This window comes from Callithrix jacchus, chromosome 7 (assembly GCF_049354715.1).
Source record: "Callithrix jacchus isolate 240 chromosome 7, calJac240_pri, whole genome shotgun sequence".
Taxonomy (NCBI): Eukaryota; Metazoa; Chordata; class Mammalia; order Primates; family Cebidae; genus Callithrix; species Callithrix jacchus.
The window spans coordinates 14,142,711-14,162,495 of NC_133508.1; the positions used below are offsets into that span (position 1 = coordinate 14,142,711).

At 44.1% G+C, this 19,785-nt stretch overlaps 1 protein-coding gene and 1 long non-coding RNA gene across 4 annotated transcripts in view; one reads left to right on the plus strand and one right to left on the minus strand.

The window, feature by feature from the left end:
- The window catches only part of LOC108592457 (uncharacterized), a 35,173-nt gene extending 22,512 nt beyond the window's left edge, over positions 1–12,661 (plus strand). The window contains exon 4 of one of the 2 annotated variants that reach the window (XR_004745484.3): positions 12,377–12,661. This is a non-coding gene — a long non-coding RNA (uncharacterized LOC108592457). Of the gene's footprint in view, positions 1–9,063; positions 9,335–12,376 lie in introns of those variants that run through there. The other variant, XR_004745488.3, reaches the window with a different exon arrangement.
- The window catches only part of CCDC3 (coiled-coil domain containing 3), a 207,871-nt gene that overhangs the window by 121,908 nt on the left and 66,178 nt on the right, over positions 1–19,785 (minus strand). Inside the window, exons 8-9 of one of the 2 annotated variants that reach the window (XM_078329480.1) lie at positions 15,662–15,899; positions 14,961–15,125 (exon numbers count right to left, since the gene is read on the minus strand). In XM_078329480.1, the coding sequence (XP_078185606.1) occupies positions 14,961–15,058 (98 nt within the window). In that variant the 5' untranslated portion in view covers positions 15,059–15,125; positions 15,662–15,899. Of the gene's footprint in view, positions 1–10,851; positions 11,113–14,960; positions 15,126–15,661; positions 15,900–19,785 lie in introns of those variants that run through there. The other variant, XM_035306806.3, reaches the window with a different exon arrangement.

Below are 19,785 nucleotides of genomic sequence, written 5' to 3' on the forward strand. Positions count from 1 at the left end.
CTCACTGAATTTAACAGATTTTTCAAAGCCTCTTTAAAAATCCATGCTATATATATTTTAAACCTTGAAGTAAACCATACTGAACTTTGCAAATAGAAAACTCTTTCCCATAGAGCTTAAATCAGACAAACTTCTGGAAAACCATATTCTCTCTAAGTTAGACAGAAAAGTGAAAGACTTATATACATTGTTTTTGTTTTGCTTTGTTTTGTTTTTGTTTTTGATTTTTGAGATGACTGGAGTGCAGTGGCGCCATCTCTGCCCACTACAACCTCTGCTTCCTGGGTTCAAGCAATTCTGCGTCAGCCTCCCGAGTAGCTGGGACTATAGGTGCATGCCACCATGACTGGCTAGTTTTCGTATTTTTAGTAGATATGGGTTTCACCATGTTGGCCAAGCTGGTCTCAAACTCCTGATCTTAGGTGATCCACCCACCTCGGCTCCCCAAAGTGCTTGGATTACAAGCGTGAGCCACCATGCCTGATCCTTATGCACATTTTTTTTTAGATGGTGTCACCCAGGCTGGAGTCCAGTGGTGCCATCATAGCTCACTGCAGCCTCGACTTCCCAGGCTCATGCAATCCTCTCACCTCAGTATCCAGCATAGCTAAGACTGCAGGCATGCACCCACCATGACCAGCTAATTTTCTTTTTCATTTTTTGTAGAGACAGGGTCTCACTACATTGCCTAAGCTGTTCTTGAATTCCTGGACTCAAGCCATTCTCCTACCTCAGCCTCCGAAGGTGCCAGGATTATAGGCATGAGTCACTGTGCCTGGCTGCTTTTTGTACTTTGAGTACCATAATCATACAACTAATTCCTGTATTTTTATATAAAATATTTGTCATCCTTGCTATACATTTAAAATGTCTAAAATAGCATACAACAAACCATCAGCTTTGATCATTTCAATATTTTATCATACATCTACACTCACTTTTTAAAAGTTGAAATACTTTAAAACAAACCAAAGTTTTCAAGTCTTTTTAAAACTAAATACTTCATTGGGTATCTAAAAAGACGACAATATTTCATTATATAACCATAATGCCATTAACACATCCAACAAAATTAATCATCTGACACTTGAGCCTGCATAAAAACTCTACAAATTGATCTAAAATAATCTTTTTACCATAGGTTTATTGGAAACATTGTTGAAGGTGATCATGCCTCTAAGTCTCTTTTATATTTTTCTCACTAGAATCACTAAAATAATCATCTCCCTCCTTCCTTTTTCTTTCCACGCCATTGGGTAGCTGAGGAAACCTGATGCATTGTCTTGAAGAACTTACTACCCTCTGAATTTGGCTGTAAAGTCAACTCTTAAGCTTTGAACACCCTTGCCAGCCAAGATTTCCAAAGGAGGCTGGGCATAGTAGCTCATGCCTATAATCCCAGTGCTTTGGGAGGCCCAGGTGGGAGTATCGCTTGAGCCCTCCCACCAAGGAGTTTGAGACCAGACTGGGTAACGTAGTCAGACCCATCTCTAAAACAAATATCTCCGGAGGAACATCCTTTGATCTTGTAGGCACTCAGTACTGCCCTTAGTTGATGAAACTGGCTGGCATATACCCTGAGTGTCTACACATCCCTGCTCCTCTGCTGGTTCCACAGTGGAGGAGGGAAACTAACAACTTAGACCCTAAGAGCCTTTCTCCAGGTCTCCAGCAGATTTCAAAAGAGAAAATGTGGTGCTGTGGAATACTATGCAGTCATGAAAAGGAATGAGATCAGGTCCTTTGCGGGGAATGGATGGAGCTGAAAGCTGTTATCCTCACTGAACTAACACAGGAACAGGAAACCAAATACCACATGTTCTCACTTATAAATGGAGCTAAATGATGAGATCATATGGACACACAGCAAGGAAAAATACACATTAGGGCCTGTCAGAAGGTGGAGGGTGGGACGAGGGACAGCATCAGGAAGAGTAGCTAATGGATGCTGGGCTTAATACCTAGGTGATGGGGATGATATCTGCAGCAAACCACCAAGGCAGGCGTTTACCTAGGTAGCAAACCTGCACATCCTGCACATGTACCCCTGAACTTAAAAGTTGGAAAGCAAAAAAGAAGAAAAAGAAAAAAGAAGGCTGGAAGACCTGAGTTCTGCTCCAAGGACTCGGCATAGAGAAAGTGCAGCCTAGGGTTGTGTAGGAGCTGTCTTAGGAAAGAACAAAAGTTGATTGCTTAAGAAAACAAACTAGCATTTATGTTCCAAAAGAGGAAGCTCCTATGGCAAATATGTAGGACTTGCTGAGGCTCAGCACAGAGGCTTGGCATCGCTGCTTGGAAAAGCACCTAGCAACAAGTAGTTGCCTGGGGTGCTCCAAGCCCTGGCTTCTGTTTACCCAGCCCCATTCCTGTCTTTGTATTTACAGGCAGAGAGCTCAGAGTCTGCAGATTAGGAGCAATAATAAGGATGGTGTTTGTGTAGCACTTTGTCCCAGGCAGCTCCAAGCGCTTGGCAGGGAGCATCTTGCTCCCGCTGCTGGAGCTGTGAGGAGGGAGAGAGCTGTGGCCTGGGGAGGAGACTGTTTTCTCCCACACGGCCCTGCAGCACTTACACCGCCACCTCTTTGTGGCTCCATCTTTCACATCTGCTCAAGGTGGCTCCTCCAGCTCCCTCTCATTGGGCTACTTCTGAAAGTCCAGTTCCCTCCCCGCAATCCAGAAGAACCTAAACACGAGTCCCTGGAGTTGATAATGTAACTTCAAGAGAAGCCTTTTGACAAAATACCTGGGAGAGCTCGAATGACACCATGTGCATGCTTCAGTTTAGATAAACAAGCGCTGGCCGAGGCTTGGTGCTCAGTGCTGAGTGTAAAAGAGAATATACCTGCTGCCGCCTTCCAGAGGCTCTCAGAGCAGGGCTGTGTTCATCCACGCCTCCCTGATCTAGCTTTCTTTAGCAAAATACTTCCAGCTCACACCTGTAATCTTAGCACTTTGGGAAGCTGAGGCAGGCAGGCTTCCCAAAAGTCAGCAGTTTGAGATCAGCCTCGCCAACATAGTGAAACCCCATCTCTACTAAAAATACAAACATTAGCTGAATGTGGTGGAGCATGACTGTAATCCCAGCTACTCAGGAGGCTGAGGCAGGAGAATCACTTGAACCTGGGAGGCGCAGGTTGCAGTGAGCCAAGATCTCACCACTGCCCTCCAGCCTGGGAGACAGAGCAAGACTCAGTCTAAAAAAAAAAAAAAAAAAGTACTTCCAGAATGGATTACAATTTAAACTAATTTAAACTATTATTCAGTCATTTACATGAAATTGATAGCACTTTGATTTACAAATAAATAACAAAGAACGAGGAGTAGTTACTTAGTATCTTTTGCCTAGGAGTTTAAAGCATATCACAGATACTGGTCACAAATAGTAAATTAAATAGAATTTTTTTTCCCCTACTTTACAGATGGATAGTAAGTATCAGGACAGAGATTAAAGTTGGGAGAGTGCAGAATAACATTCTGATTTCACTGTAATTTGCATTGTGACCTCAGGCAAGTAATTCTCTGTTCCTGGATCTGATTTCCTCCCTGTGCACAGCATTGTCAGCTGACAATGGTAGGACCCACCCTCTCCTCCAGTACTTGGAAATTCAGGAAAGGTGGGTTTTAGTTGTCACCATAACTGTGACAGACATACTAGTGACATGCAGTGGGCAGTATCTAGAATGCTGTTTGTCCTGCATAGAAAGCTTTCATAGAAAAAGATCTTCCTGCCTGAGGCTGCTGATAGCACCTAGGTGACTGCTGACATTGGTAAATGGTCTCCGGCATCCTCCCAGCTTGATACTCTACGAATATCTGTCTGCATTATGACTTCAGGCAAGTGAGTCTCTGACAATAAAAACCCAGTCACAAAGGCATTAAGTTCAATGTCCAGGTTGACTGTCCCATACAAGACGGGCATGAGGAGGAAGGACATCTCAGAACCTGGGGTGAACAGAGCAAACTGGGATCAGGGTACCACTTGCAAGTTATTCGTCATACCCAGACTGTGCTTCGGAAACACCTCACTGTGTCAACCCAGATTTGCATTTAAATTCCATGCACAATTTATTATTTATGACACTGTCCTCTTATGTTAACACATTTGCCAGCCCAAGATAGACTGTGACAAAAGGAAGTGAACCCTATCCATAAGTGGAGGCTGAACAACCAGTAATGTGAGTCATCCACAAAAATAAACTGCTGGGGCTGGGTCCAGTGGCTCATGCCTGTAATCCCAGCACTTTGGGAAGCCAAGGCAAATGGATCACCTGAGATCAGGAGTTCAAGACCAGCCTGACCAACATGGTAAAACCCCATCTCTACTAAAAACACAAAATTAGCTGGGCATGGTGGTACATGCCTGTAATCCCAGCTACTCAGGAAGCTGAGGCAGGAGAATTGCTTGAATCCGGGAGGCGGAGGGTGCAGTAAGCCAAAACCACACCACTGCACGCCAGCCTGGGCAACAAGAGCAAAACTGTCTCAAAAAAAAAAAAAAAAAACAGCTGGAACCAATCAATGAGGACAGGTAAGATAAATTCCAGGTTATGAAACTCTGAACGCCTGCATGCCCAAACTTTCAGGTAGCCTTTGAGGGTGACCTTGTATTACGTACAATGCTGGAGTCCTCTCTTTAGTAAATTATTTCCTGTATGCACTAAGTGGACAAAAATTATTTATTGTGTATCTCACCTATGGATTGACTCCTCTAAGACCTTAAGAATCTTTAGAAATTTCATTTGACTTTTTAATATTCTTAAGGTCTCAGCCTCAAATGATTATACCTCAGGCTGAGGAACAAAAAAAATTAAGTTCTAATGACTGAGTCCTTATTTTCCAATATATATGTCTAGCAGACTTTTTAGTAAATGCACTAAGTAAAAAAATGTCTCCTCAAAAGTTTTCAAAAATAACACCCAAAGCATAAATTCAACTTAGCCAAAAGTACCTATTCATCTGGGCCCTTGGAGGTAAGCTGAAACAGACTCAGTGTTTCTCTTGGTTTCTAAAAGCCTTTGTTTTCAATTAAAAATAAAAACTAAAGCTAGATGAGTAGTATTTTGACATCTGACCAACTCTTATTTCCGGTACAACTATACAGACTAAAACAGCACTCACGGCAAATCCTGCACATCTTTATGTGAATGTTTATTTATACTCATCTTGGCTCCACACAGTTGATATCTTGTTTCACACTAAGCATCTGTATGTGTTGATCTCCCCTCACTGTGTGTAAGTTCACTCCAAGTGTCTGGCGGAGAATCTTTCTTCTTTTCTTTTTTTCCTCCCCCTCCCCCTCCCCCTCCCCCTCCTCCACCAGAGTCTCACTCTGTTGCCCAGGCTGGAGTGCAATGGTGTGATCTTGGCTAACTGCAACATCCACCTCCCGGGTTCAAGAAAGTCTCCTGCCTCAGTCTCTCACTTAGCTGGGACTACAAGGGCATGCTACCATGCCCAGCTAATTTTTGTATATATATATATATATATATATATTTTTTTTTTTTTTTGTAGAGACAGGTTTTCACCATGTTGGCCAGGCTAGTCTCGAACTCTTGACCTCAAGTGATCCACCTGCCTCAACCTCCCAAAGTGCTGGGATTACAGGCATAAGCCACCGTGCCTGGCCCTGGCAGATAATCTTGTTGGAGGCTCCCAGAAGAGACCAGGGACCCCACCCACAACTATCTCCCTAAGAGTGCTGAATGGGCTCCCTGAACTCGGGAGATCCCAGTTGTTTTGGCCTCTGTGTAAAATAAGACTCCCCAAAAACAATGAGATGTCATGGATGAAGCATAGAGTTTGAAGACCGATAGCCTGGATTCAAGTATTAATGATGCCATTTCATCATTAATGGTATTAATGATGCCATTTCTTGCTGTGTGACCCCCCCCACAAATCACTGAAATCCTCTGCGCTCCAATCCTCCCCTCCCTCCCCCCACACCTGTCACAGCAGGTAGCAGTGAGGAGTCAAAAGAGAGGAAAACACTTTGAAAACTGCAAATCTGCAAATCATTGCTAATTGTCAAGAAGGTTGCTGGGTGGTCTAAGGCTTGGGAACTAGGCCCTACATTTCACCTTCTACTTTGAGGCTTTCAGGAATTAGAGGCAAGAATGAGTCAAGGGATGAGGGGCAGGAGACTCCCGCAGGACAATTTTCATAAGGTGGTCCCAAGACCCAGTCGATGAGGTTGGTTATCAAGTGTGAAAGAAATGTAGGAATAGCTCACAGTCTGGTTAAAGCCAAACGTCATCTCTAAATACCTATGTTTACATTTTTCTGATGTACTGTTGGGTGCAGAGACCCTCAACTTCTTGCTTGGTTACCTCCTAAAATAATGGTTGAAAACTCCATAGTTTCTCAGACCCATTTAAGTTAACACCGGTGTGTGGCCTTATGTCTGGGTTCCCTATTCTGTTCCATTTGTCTATGTGTTTGTTTTCGTACTGGTACCATGTAGCTTTATACCGTAGTTTGAAGTCTAATAATGTGTCTCTGGCTTTGTTCTTTTTGCATAGAATTGCTTTGGCTGTTCAGGCTCTCTTTTGGTTCCAAATAAATTTTAGAATAGTTTTTTTTTCTAATTCTGTGAAAAAAACTGACATTAGCAATTTCATAAAAATAGTGTTGAATCTGTAGATTGCTTTGGACAGTATGGCCATTTAACATACCGATTCTTCCAATTCATGAGCATGGGATGTTTTTCCCGTTGTTTGTGTCATCTATGATTTAAAAGGAAAGCTTTTACATAGCTTTTAAAATGGTTTCCCCTGGAATCTAAATGTCATAGCAATTTCATATCAAACATAATTCAATTTAAACATACATGAACAAGCTCATCTTTAACAGGCAAAAAATTACTCCATTTACTCCTTAAACTTGTATTTCCATTCCACTTTCCATACATTATATTATGTTAATACGAGATACTCAATGCCTGAAATTCTTCTATTGATCACCCATAATTATCTATGACAAAAACATGCATATAAATTGAAATTAATTTTTAATATTTTCTGTGACCATATGGCTCCAGGTATCAAAGAAATCTCTCTGGACTGAATTATCATTAAAGGTACTGTTAATATGCAATTTATCAAAATAACAAAAATATTTTAAAGAAATTATTAAACATAAAAATTAGGATTTTATTGGGAAAGTTATTCTTCACTTCTTACTAAAATAGGTAGAGTCCTCCAACAATATTTTTCTAATTTTACAATTATTGTTGCTATTGCTACTGTAAGCACTATAAAACTTTCTTGATGTAAAGAAGCACATAAGCTGGGTGTGACTGTTCATGCCTGTAATCCCAGCACTTTGAGAGGAGGATTGCTTGAGCCTGGGAGTTAGAGACCACCTTGAGCAACACAGTGAGATCTCACCTCTACAACAAATAAAAACATTGATTTTCTGGCCATGGTGACTCACACCTGTAAGTCCCAGTTTCAAGGGAGGCTGAGTTAGGAGGATCCCTTGAGCCCAGGAGTTTGAGGCTGCAGTGAGCCATGATTGTGTCACTGCATCCCAGCCTGGGCGACAGAGCAAGATCCTGTCTCAAAAAAAAAAAAAAAAAAAAAAAAAAAAAGGCCGGGCACAGTGGCTCAAGCCTGTAATCCCAGCACTTTGGGAGGCCAAGGTGGGTGGATCACCTGAGGTCAGGAGTTGGAGACCAGCCTGGCCAACACGGTGAAACCCATCTCTACTGAAAATACAAAAAAATTAGCCAGGTGTGGTGGTGCATGCCTGTAATCCCAGCTACTTGGAAGTCTGAGGCAAGAGAATCGCTTGACCTGGGAGGTGGAGGTTGCAGTGGCTGAAATCAGGCCATTGCACTCCAGCCTCAGCAACAAAAGTGAAACTCTGTCTCAAAAAAAAAAAAAAAAAAAAAGAAAGAAAAGAAAGGTCGGGCACGGTAGCTCAAGCCTGTAATCCCAGCACTTTGGGAGGCCGAGGAGGGTGGATCATGAGGTCAAGAGATCGAGACCATCCTGGTCAACATTGTGAAATCCCGTCTCTATTAAAAACACAAAAAAAGTAGCTGGGCATGGTGGCGTGTGCCTGTAATCCCAGCTGCTCGGGAGGCTGAGGCAGGAGAATTGCCTGAACCCAGGAGGCAGAGGTAGCGGTGAGCTGAGATCGCACCATTGCACTCCAGCCTGGGTAACAAAAGTGAAACTCTGTCTCAAAAAAAAAAAAAGAAAGGAAGAGAAGAAGTAGACAAGAATGGAAGCAATTTTATAATAGCAATATCAATTACTCAAGCTCCTTCTGATACAGTGATCTATCATCAACAATATTTAATGATCTAATTTTATGACAACTCAATTAGGTCTTCTCTCAATTTTCATGAAAGCAAAGAATTAGAAATCATCTGATCTGCAGAAAGATTTATTACTTAGTCAATAGAATCATTCATTTTCTAAAAAAGCCGCCGCCAATCCAGCAATTTGTCTGGCATCGCAGATAATCTGCCCTGCTGGGGCAATGCACCCTAGTAAGATGGGAGAGAGTGAAGGATGTCTTGCATTTCTGAAGCGGCTGCTATGAAAGAGGAGACAGAATGAAGAGGCTCCATTCAGCAGCAACGGCTCACAGTCATTCAGTTCTCACCAGAGCAATTACAGGAAAGAATGCATGGAAATCACAGACCTAGAATTTAAAAAGAACAAAAACCATATACCTGTGTAGCCTTAGAAAGTCCTCATCTACCCCTGAAGATGAGGGTACCCAAATTTGAAGCTCATGGCTGTGAACCCATTAAACTGGGAGGTGAATCTCCACGGAGCTGGGAACTAGCAGCTGGAGCTTCCTTGACATCGCCAGGTGGCTTTCTCCAGGTGACTTTGTGGATCACAGGGCCCTTTGAAATGTTAGAGGTCCCCAGGGAAAAGAGATTCTCAGGACAAAAAAGTTTGGGGAAAGCTTCCTATTCCTTCTGCCTCTTACAGATTCACAATACAATCTGCATACTAAAGACTAAAGAAATCTGATTAACTTTGTGTAATGCAAAATTTCCCAAACTAACCCGGCTCTCCCCTCCCACCTCCTTCTTTCACTAAGAATGCCTGAGTACAAATAGAGACTTCAGTCATCTGCTCCGGAGCCTGGTGCAGTCCTGAGAGCTCCAAGATGGATTTCCATCTGTGCCCTCCCTATAAGACCTGGGTGATTTATGGCAGCCATCGGCCTTCTAAAGCTCTCCAGAGGGACTAGGACCTGAGATCGGTTTGTTTCCTTGTGTGAACCAAAAAGTATCTGAGACAGATCTCCATCAGTTTTGAAGTTTATTTTTCCAAGGCTAGGGACATGCCCGGAAGAAATAAACATGGAATCCCAGAAACAGTCTGTGGTCTGCGTTTTTCTCCAAAGATGATTTTGAGGGCTTCAAAGGGGAAAAGTAGGCTGGAGGGGAAAGGGGAAGGGTGTGGTCACATGACTGAAGGCACAGGTTGCAAGAGAAAAGGAGCAAGTAGGGGAACAGCCAATTATGTATTCACCTCGAGTCTGTAAGGTGAACATAGAGTAACTATCTGCAGGGATACTGAATATTTTATCCCTAGCTATCTTAGGAACAAAAGGTACCTTCTTGCATGACTCGGCTTTCAGCTGAATTTGTTTTCTTCTGGCACAGTGAATTGGGGTCCTAAGTTTTTATTTTCCCTTTATACTTGCACTTTATGGATTCTGTTACCTACTCAGAAAATGCTACATTCTGTTCTAGCTTTCCTATTGATGTCATTCACTTTTAGATGGAGGCTCTCATATAATTGGAAGGTTTCTGCAATATTGACTTTGGGCAGCACCCACAGCAGATAGGAACTTGAAAGTATTTCCTACATGTTACATCCACAAGCAGATGGTCAGCTAGGCACATCCCTAGCTGTCCCTGTGGGTCCCCTGGTCATCGACAGTATGGTGCCAGCTGAGGAGGATTAAAATCAGATGCAGAGGAAAGTAAAAAGTCCAAACACGTAACAGTGGGGAGTGTGTAAGGGAGAGGGAGATGCTGTCTGAAAACAGGTGCCTGTCTTTCATTATACCCAGAGGCACGTGATCTTAATTTTTTTTTAATGATCTGGCTTAAATTTTCCATTTTTCATTGCAAAACACCAAGAGTTGGCTACACAGTCAGGATGAAGAGGAGCACACAAATTTCAAGCGTCATAGCTGGAAAGAGAGGCCTCCTAAGTTGTGCATTGCGTGGGAATGAGGACCAAGTCACCTGACTCCATACAGGCTTTGGGACATCTCAGGCATCTAATCCCTCTAATCCACCAAAGAGACACGATAATGAGCCCCTACTGTCCCTTCCCTTTTCATCAAGAAGACTGCAGATTAGAGACTAGTCAATATTCTATGCACAAGTCATAAATATCTGGTAGCACGTAGATCAGTTAGATTCTCCATCCTTGACTGCAGCTCAAAACTCAAATCAATCAGAACCTGCTGGGGGAAAAAAGACAGCCTGTAGAGCACCTTTTTTTTTTTTCTTGAAATACAAGAATCATGAAGCATATCTGCCTGTATTCAGATCCCCTATTCAGAACAAGTGAATTGGATGGCACCAACAGCAAACAACACAGATTCCTGGCTCTGCCGCAGCCAAAATGCATTTTGCCCTTTGGAAACCTCAGTTCCAACCTGAGAAGTTGGAAAGGCACTAATGAATCTGTATAAGGCTCCACAAACCAAGGAGGGCAAAACAGCAAATAGCTGGAAGAAATGAGAGTAAGAGTGAAAACAAGCTTTTTATTTTAAAACAACTAGAGATTTCTTGGAGAATTATATATTTTTTAAATGCCTTTTTATGGGAAAATAAAGGCAGCAGAAATAAAATGGCTTACTTACATTTAAAGGAGAGTTTGGCAGCTGAAATGTGATGGAAATAAACTCTCCGCTCTCCAGGTCCCAGAGAGCGCTGCCCCGGGATAGACTACACCATCGGCACCACAGACCACCCGTTCTGGAGGGAGGGTGCCTTAAGCTCTGATTAAAAATTTATCCAGGTGTGGAGAACAGCTGTAGCTGATTTACTCAGCGTGCCTCTGCCAATTTCCCAAGGAAAAAAAAAAAACAATCTTTTTCTCTCCATCTGCCCTTCCAAGAAGTAGCTGAGGACAGGGAGAAACAGAAATTCTAAGTGTTGCTCAAGTGGGTGTGTTCTGTTCCAAACCCACAGTGTGGCATAAATCTGTCATTTTGATTCCGCTGGGGAGGCATCTGCAAACCCGAAAAGTGAGAAATGAAATTAGCCCAGGTGTGAACCTGGGTGCTAGGCTGAGGGGCGGGGAAGGGGGACGTGGCCATGGGTATGGAACTGGGGGCAGGGCTGGTCCCTTTGCAGTGTGTGTGTGTGTGTGTGTGTGTGTGTGTGTGCGCGCGCGCGCGCACGCGCGCGTGTTGATGGAAGCCTCATTTACACACAGCACAAGGAAGCTGGGCCTTCTCCTCCGTAGTTGGTGAATCTGTCAGACTGCAGGGAATCAAACAACAGCAGGCAGGTGTCAACGTTTAAATGCCTAAACAAGCCTTATCTATCCAAGGGCTGAGGCCATGGCCCACGGCTGGGCCTAGGCTTAGAGAAAACTAAAACCGCGCCCGGCTGGATTATTTATTCTTTATCATTATGCTTTAGTTTGTTTTTTATTTTAATACAGATGAGGCCTCACTGTCACCCAGGTTTGAATGTAGTGGTGAGATCACAGCTCACTGCAGCCTCAACCTCCTGGGCTCAAGTGATCCTCCATCCCAGCCTCCTGAGTAGCTGAGACTACTGGTGCACTCCACCACACCCAGCTATTTTTAAAATATATATAGTTTTTGTAGAAACCAGGTCTCACGGAATGGGCAAGGTGGCTCAAGCCTGTAATCCCAGCACTTTGGGAGGCCGAGGCGGGTGGATCACGAGGTCAACAGATCGAGACCATCCTGGTCAACATGGTGAAACCACGTCTCTACTGAAAATACAAAAAATTAGCTGGGCACGGAGTTGTGTGCCTGTAATCCCAGCTACTCAGGAGGCTGAGGCAGGAGAATTGCCTGAACCCAGGAGGCGGAGATTGCGGTGAGCCGAGATCGCGCCATTGCACTCCAGCCTGGGTAACAAGAGTGAAACTCCGTCTCAAAAAAAAAAAAAAAAAGAAACCAGGTCTCACTATGTTGCCCAGGCTAGTCTTAAACTCCTGGCCTCAAGCCATCCTCCCACCCTAGCCTCCCAAAATGTTGGGATTACAAGTGTGAGCTCTGTGTCTAGACGTCATCAGAAGATTAGACAAAGCTCTAATTCTTTGGGATTGCTTTGAGTTATTATTCTCTGCCTCCAAAGAAGCCTCAAGTATTTCCAACCAACTTATTCTATTCTGTTTTATTTTAGTCACAGCCTGCAAATTAGTGGAGAGGAAGAGGGATTACTTCTCGAACAGCAAGGCCACTCCAGCGCTGTTGTAGCATAAACTAAAACCCACCACCCTAGGCCCTGCAGGAGTAGCAAGAAAAGCAAGGAGGCATGGCAGGAAGGCTTAGGGTTAGGTGGCAGGTAGGTCATTTGCGTGCAAATCCCCGCTCAGATTTTGGGCTTCAACTGTCAGCTTCAATTGTTTCATTTCTAAAGTGGCCCTCACCTTAAGGTCACCATGCACACTGAAGATGATCACATCAAGTGCAGGGCACACAGCAGCCATGTAGATGGCAGCTGTCAGTCCTATTACTATTGTAATAATTACTCTTCTTTCAAAATCAGAGTAACACTGTCATCGGGTGGGACACTGGTGGATTAAGGACAGACTTCAGATATTACCAAGGCTGCTTCATGGAAGGTTGCTGGGGTGGAAGGGGAGGCAGACTGCTAGAGAGAGTAGGGCAGAAGGGCTGGGGGTGGTGTGCCTGGGACAGGTAAGAATCAGTGCCCCAGACCCAGGGGTGAAGGGAAGGGGCATGAAGGATGGTGGGAGCATTATGATAAAGGCAACAGACTCGGGGGACAGTTCCAAACCAGAAACAGAGCAGACTTCTGGACTGAGCACGTCCTTCTGGACCGGACAATGCAGAAGTGGCCTGGAGCTCACAACCAAGGTATGGCACTAGGGACGAGTGGGGACTCCTCTCCTGGGCTCCTTCTGCAGAAGGGGTGCATGGAGCTGCTCATCTAAGCATGAGGATAGCAGAGCCCCTTTTATGGGACTTCAGGAGGAGCCGAGAAGGTGCAAATTACTTGGGCAGTATAATCTCCAAACTTTGGCCAGGCACGGTGGCACACACCTGTGATCCCAGCGCTTTGAGAGGCTGAGAAATGGGGACTGCTTGAAGCCAGGAGTCGAGACCAGTGTGGGCAACATAGGGAGACTCGGTCTCTACAAAAAATTTAAAATTTACCCAGGCATGGTGGCATGTGCCTGTAGTCCCAGCTACCCAGAATGCTGAGGCAGGAAGACTGCTTGAGCCCAGGAGTTTGAGGCTACAGTGAGCTATGCCTGCACCACTGTACTCCAGCCTGGGCAACAGAACAAGACCCTATCTCAAAACTTAGAAACATCCAGGCTTTCTGGATTGCTTACATGATTTGATCAGGTACTTTGTTTTATGCTATTCCATGTTATTAATTATCATACACATGTTTAGTTATAACTTATTCATACGTATGGATGACATATGAAGTGCAGCTTAGGTTAGAGAGCAAACACAGAGAGATCTGCTGTACAATGCTGCGCCTAATGCTCACTGTCTTGTGCCCTTAAAATTCTGTTGAGGGTAGATCTCATGTTAATGGTTCTTACAATTAAAAAACACACAAACATCCTGGGCATGGTGGTTCACACCTATAATCCCAGCACTTTGGGAGGCCGAGGCAGGCGGATCTCTTAAAGCCAGGAGTTTAAGACCAGCCTGGCCAACATGGTAAAACTCTGTCTCTACTAAAAATACACACAATAGCTGAGTGTGGTGGTGCACACCTATAATCCCAGCTATTTGGGAGGCTGAGGCAGGAGAATCACTTGAACCCGAAAGGTGGAAGTTTCTGTGAGCTGAGATTGCACCACTGCACTGCAGCCTGAGCAATAGAATGAGACTCTCTCAAACACACACACACACACACACACACACACACACAAAACTTCCAATGTTTTTTTCCTGCCTTCCAATGGATTTTCTTACACATCCAGTTTTGGATATTTCTGGTCCCAAAAAGCAGGAGGTTGGGTCAGGAACAAGGATTTTTCCTCTCCAACCTCATAGGAATAAGAAAAGTCATTTTGGCTGGGCACAGTGGCTCACGCCTGTAATTGCAGCACTTTGGGAGGCCAAGGCAGATGGATCACGAGGTCAAGAGTTCAAGACCAGACTAGCCAACATGGTGAAACCCTGTCTCTTCTGAAAAATACAAAAATTAGGTGGGCATGGTGGCTCGTGCCTGTAATCCCAGCTACTTGGGAGGCTGAGGTAGGAGAACTGCTTGAACTGGGACCCAGGAGGCAGAGGTTACAGTGAGCCAAGATCATGCCACTGCACTCCAGCCTGGGTTACAGAGCAAGACTCCATCTCAAAAAAAAAAAACAAAAACAAAAACAAAAGAGAAAAGTCACTTTTTCTTCCTCTAATACAAACAACTAAAAAGGCTGAAAGTAGAATAATCTTTTTGTTTTTGTTTGAGACAGAGTCTCACTCTATTGCCCAGGCTGGAGTGTGGTGGTGCAATCTCAGCTCACTGCAACCTCCGCCTCCCGGGTTCAAGTGATTCTCCTGCCCCAGCTTGCCAAGTACCTGGGATTACAGGTGCCCACCACCACACCTGGCCAATGTTTGTATTTTTAGCAGAGACAGGGTTTCACCATGTTGGTCAGGTTGGTCTCGAACTCCTGACCTCAAATGATCCATCTGCCTCAGCCTCCCAAAGTGCTGGTATTACAGGCGTGAGCTGCAGTGCCCGGCCACACAATCATTTCACTTAGGAGTTTTATAACCTGAAATAGTTCCTGAGAGAAGCAGCATTTTCCTGGGGCAAACCATGGCAGATTCTTAGTCTTCTCTTTGGCGGTGGTCTCTGTGAGCTCTTTGACATGGAGCAAGAATACTCTTTTAGTTTTCCTTTTTGGAATGTCTCAGGACAGGTGACATAGGACAGTGAGCTGGAAGTACAAACAGACAAGCACAGATACAGGGAACTGTCTTCTAAATTCAGACATCATTCCTGCTCTGAAAACAGCTTCTAAACGGAGCCAACAACTCCCTGAACTGCATCAGGAATAACCGCATCCCCTTCCATCTTCCACCTGATTAGATGGACTTTTTTTGTTTTTTTAGACAGACTCTCACTCTGTCACCCAGGCTGGAGTGCAGTGGTACGATCATGGTTCACTGCCACCTCCCGTTCCTGGGCTTAAGCAATCCTCCCACCTCCACCTCTCGAGTAACTGAGAGGCTGCAGCTACAACTGTAAGCACCCGCCCCCACGCTGGGCTAATATTTTTGCAGAGAGGGGGTTTCACAATGTTGCCCGGGCTGGTCTCAAACTCCTGAGCTCAGGAGATTCTCCTGTGTCAGTTTCCCTAAGTGCTGGGATTACAGGCTTGAGCCACCATCCCCCATCAAGACTTTTTTTAAAGAAGGATTTTAAAAGCTTAACAATGAGAATAGACCCAACAGGTTGGCCATTCCAACTCACCTTTGCTTTTTTCTTCTCTCCTTTTCCACAGTAGGAAGTGTCCTCTTTCAGTGCCTGAAGCTTTGATTTCACCTTCTCTAACAGGTACATCAAGCAGCGTAGATCACTCCAAGTCTCTGTGAGCTCTGTGGTACAGACTCTTGAAATGAAAAATTCCATTGAATTGGTTCCAGAATTGGTGTCTCTTTTCTAATCCTCCATTTATATGGTAATCACTTGAAATTCAAGTCATCTGTTACTAGGATTACAAGACAGAGGAATCAAATCTTTTCTTCTGGAGTTCTTTTAACTAATGCCTTTAAACCAAGGTCCTAGCTCTCATACTCACCTCAACTCTCTTTCTCTCTCCCCCTCCCTCCCTCCCTCTCCCTCTCCCTCTACCTCTCCCACTCTCTTTCATCTTCTTTAGCTTTTTTAGATTTTTATGTGTTTTTAGATTTAGATTTTTTTTTAGATTTTTCTACAATACTTTCTCCTTACCCTTGTTAAAGCATTTGTTATCACTCCCATCTCCACTGCTTAATATTTCTCATATGTACAAATATGCGTGCACATGCATACACACTCACACGACTTCCTGGGCCAGCTCCAAGTCTGGGTGCTGTTTTACTGAGCTATCTACATTGGGCCTGTATCATTACTCCACAATATTACCATATTCCTGGAGGAGAATCCATTTTCTTGTCTATTTCTTATTTTGATCCACATGTCACATTAAAATGGAGCAAAAGAAAGGGTCTCAAACAGATACTATGAGTGCCTTCTTTAAGATGCTAGCCTTATAGAAACAGATTTCATGTTTTCCAAAGAGGATCTGGTGCAGCCCAGCCGCGGCCAGTCACTTGGCGCCATCTGCTGGACAAAGACAAACTCGCAGGCAGGGGACCCGAGAACAGAAGCATTAGGCACCCACTGCAAACCTGGAACCCTAATGAACCCATGGTTTCCCACTGAAACGATGCTTCACATCCCTTTATAACAAATCTCTTTAACTTCTTATCAATATCTCAGAAGCTAGAGGGTCTTTTTTACTATGCTTTTCCTATTTCCTCTGCTGGTTCATGCAGTGCCTTTGCTTTGTTTAATGTGACAACCAATGAACCATTTTTGTTTTGCGTATCATGCATCCCCAGCTTGCTGCGTGGGGACTGGCACATGTAGGAGCTCCAAAAGCGGTGGAGTTTTTTTGTTGCTGTTGTTTAACTTTGGTTTTTAAACAAAATAATACATGATTGATATCTGAGGTGGGGGATGATGACACACACATTTCTATCATCATGAGATAGGGGGGTTTTGTTGTTGCTGTTGTTTTTGAGACAGAGTCTTGCTCTGTCGCCCAGGCTGGAGTGCAGCGGCGTGATCTCGGCTCATTGCAACCTCTGTCTCTTGGGTTCAAGCGATTCTCCTGCCTCAGCCTCCCAAGTAGCTGGGATTACAGGTGCCCACCTCCATGCCCAGCTAATATTTGTATTTTTAGTAGAGACGGGGTTTCACCATCTTAGGCAGGCTGGTCTTGAACTCCTGACCTCATGATCCACCCACCTCAGCCTCCCAAAGTGCTGGGATTACAGGTGTGAGCCACTGTGCCTGCCCCCCCCCCACCTTTTTTTCCCCTAGATTTCCCAGCCTGTGTAGGTGGGTAATGGTTTAAAAGCTCCTAAGAAAGGACCTCTTCCCTCTTCTAAAGCATTTATCCTGTTCATAGTAAGGGAAGAAACACTAAAAAATAAATAAATAGATTAAAAACCAAGAAAAAATTATTGTGGGGAAGGAATAAGGGCTTTGCATTATAGATTCTCTGTGAAACCTGGTCTAGAATTGAATGAACCTTCAATATTCAATATACTTTTAAAAAACTGATGATTAACCGATTTGTTCACTGCAGTGGTTAATTTTATGTGTTAACATGGGTAGGCGGCTGGGCATGATGGCTCCACGCCTGTAATCCCAGCACTTTCAGGGGTGGAGGCAAGTGGGTCACTTGAGGTCAGAAGTTCAAGACCAGCCTGGCCAACATGGCGAAACTCCATCTCTACTAAAAATTAAAAAAAAGATTATACAGGTGTGGTGGCATATGCCTATAATCCCAGCTGAGGCAAGATAATCACTTGAACCTGGGAGGTGGAGGTTGCAATGAGCGAAGGTCATGCCATTGCACTCCAGCCTGGGTGACAGAGCAAGACCTTATTAAAAAAAAAAAAACATGGTTAGGCTATGGGGCCCAGTGTTTGGTCTAACACCAGTCAAGATCCTGTTATCATGGTGTATATTCGATGTGATTAATATTTACAGTCAACTGACTTTGGGTAAAGTAGCAGCTGGGGGGTGGGGGGCATGGGGAGAAAGGAGGCTCATCTAATCAGTTGAAGGCTTAAAGAGTAAGGACTGAGCTTCTGCAAAGTAGAAAAAATTCTCTTCCAAACTGCATCATAAAAACCCTGCCTGTGTTTCCAGCCTGTTGCCCTGTGGAATTTGGACTCAAGGCAGCAACATCATCAACTCTTGTCTGACTGTCCAGCCTGCCTGTGTGCCCTTCAAATCTCATCTCTCTCTCCCCCGCCCCCATTGGTTCTGTTTCTCAGGAGAACCCTGGCTAATATGCCCAATATCACACTTACATTGCATTTTATTGTATATTTGACATCACTGATTCTCAGACTTTGATATGCATCAGGATACAAATCATTGGAATCACTGCCTCTGGGAGTAGAGTCCTGGGCATTTGTATTACAATAAATTCTGTAGCTGGTGCACTAAGTTTAGAACTACGTGATGTGCATCACATCAGACTAGATAGAGAGTTTTTTTTTTGTTTGTTTTTTTGTTTTTGAGATAGACTTTCACTCTTGTTGCCCAGGATGGAGTGCAGTGGTGTAATCTTGGCTCACTGCAACCTCCAGCTCCCAGGTTCAAGCGATTCTCCGGTCTCAGCCTCCTGAGTAGATGGGCTTACAGGTGCCCGCCACCACACCTGGCTAATTTTTGTATTTTTAGGAAAGACAGGGTTTCACTGTGTTGGCCAGGCTGGTCTCGATACCTGCCTCGGTCTCCCAAACTGCTGGGATTATAGGCATGAACCACTGCACCCAGCCTGATTAAGAGCTTTTCAATGCACATTTTGTTCTTAGGTATATCCCCACAAGGGAAGGAGAGTAACACTTATGAAATACCTGCAGTGCGTCAGGTACTAGACTGAGCTCCTCCACATGCTACCTCATGTTTCACGCAAGCCTCTTAATATAGAACTTGCTCAGAACACCCATTCCTTTATTCATCTTATATTTGCTGAGCAGCTGTGGTTGGTCAGTCATTCTGCATGGCCATGGGGATAGACAGCAAATGAAAGACACAGGCCCCTCATGGAGATAACATTCTAGAAAGAATCATCAGTAACAGTCAAGTAAACAAGAAACAAATAACATGTGATGTTAAGTGAAAGGCACTCTGAAGGAAAAGAGTAGTGAAGTTATGGAGGATAACTGTGGACAGATCCCCCAGCTAGGTTACCTAGGAAAGGTGAAATTTATGCTCACCAAGACTGAAGGAGGCAAATTGAAGGGCAAGGGTCCTGGGGAGGGTGTGGGAAGTAGAAAATTTCCTCTTTCAAGTTTCCTTTCTTGTTAAAGAATAAATCGTAAGTGTGCTAATAGCTCATTGTTAAGCCCTATCCTATGCAGCCGTTAAATATGCCACGCTACAGCCACGTAGTATATTCTATGCCCTTGTACTTTAACCAAGATAACTGTGCTGGACGTGCTCACAGGCATGTCCCAGCTCACCCCTGCATTTACATGTTTAGAAAAGTTTAAAGTTGTTAGCCAATTGAATTTTAGTTTAGATTATGAGGTCTGGCTCCAGCCAATGGAGATCAGACATGGCAGTAAGGAGGACCCCAAATGCATAAGGGATAAATATGTATGCTTTTCCTTTGTTCGTTGTACTTTCGTGGCAAGATGGCTACTGAGGGTGCCCTTCCTACAGCGCAGGAAGTAAAAAAGTAAAAACTGCTCTGCTGAGAAATCCTTTGTCTCAGTGCTAATTTTTCTTTCTGGCAAGGGGCATCTGTTTCCAACAGAGTGGGGAGGCATCTCAGGCTTTGCTGGACAGATAGATACACAATCAGA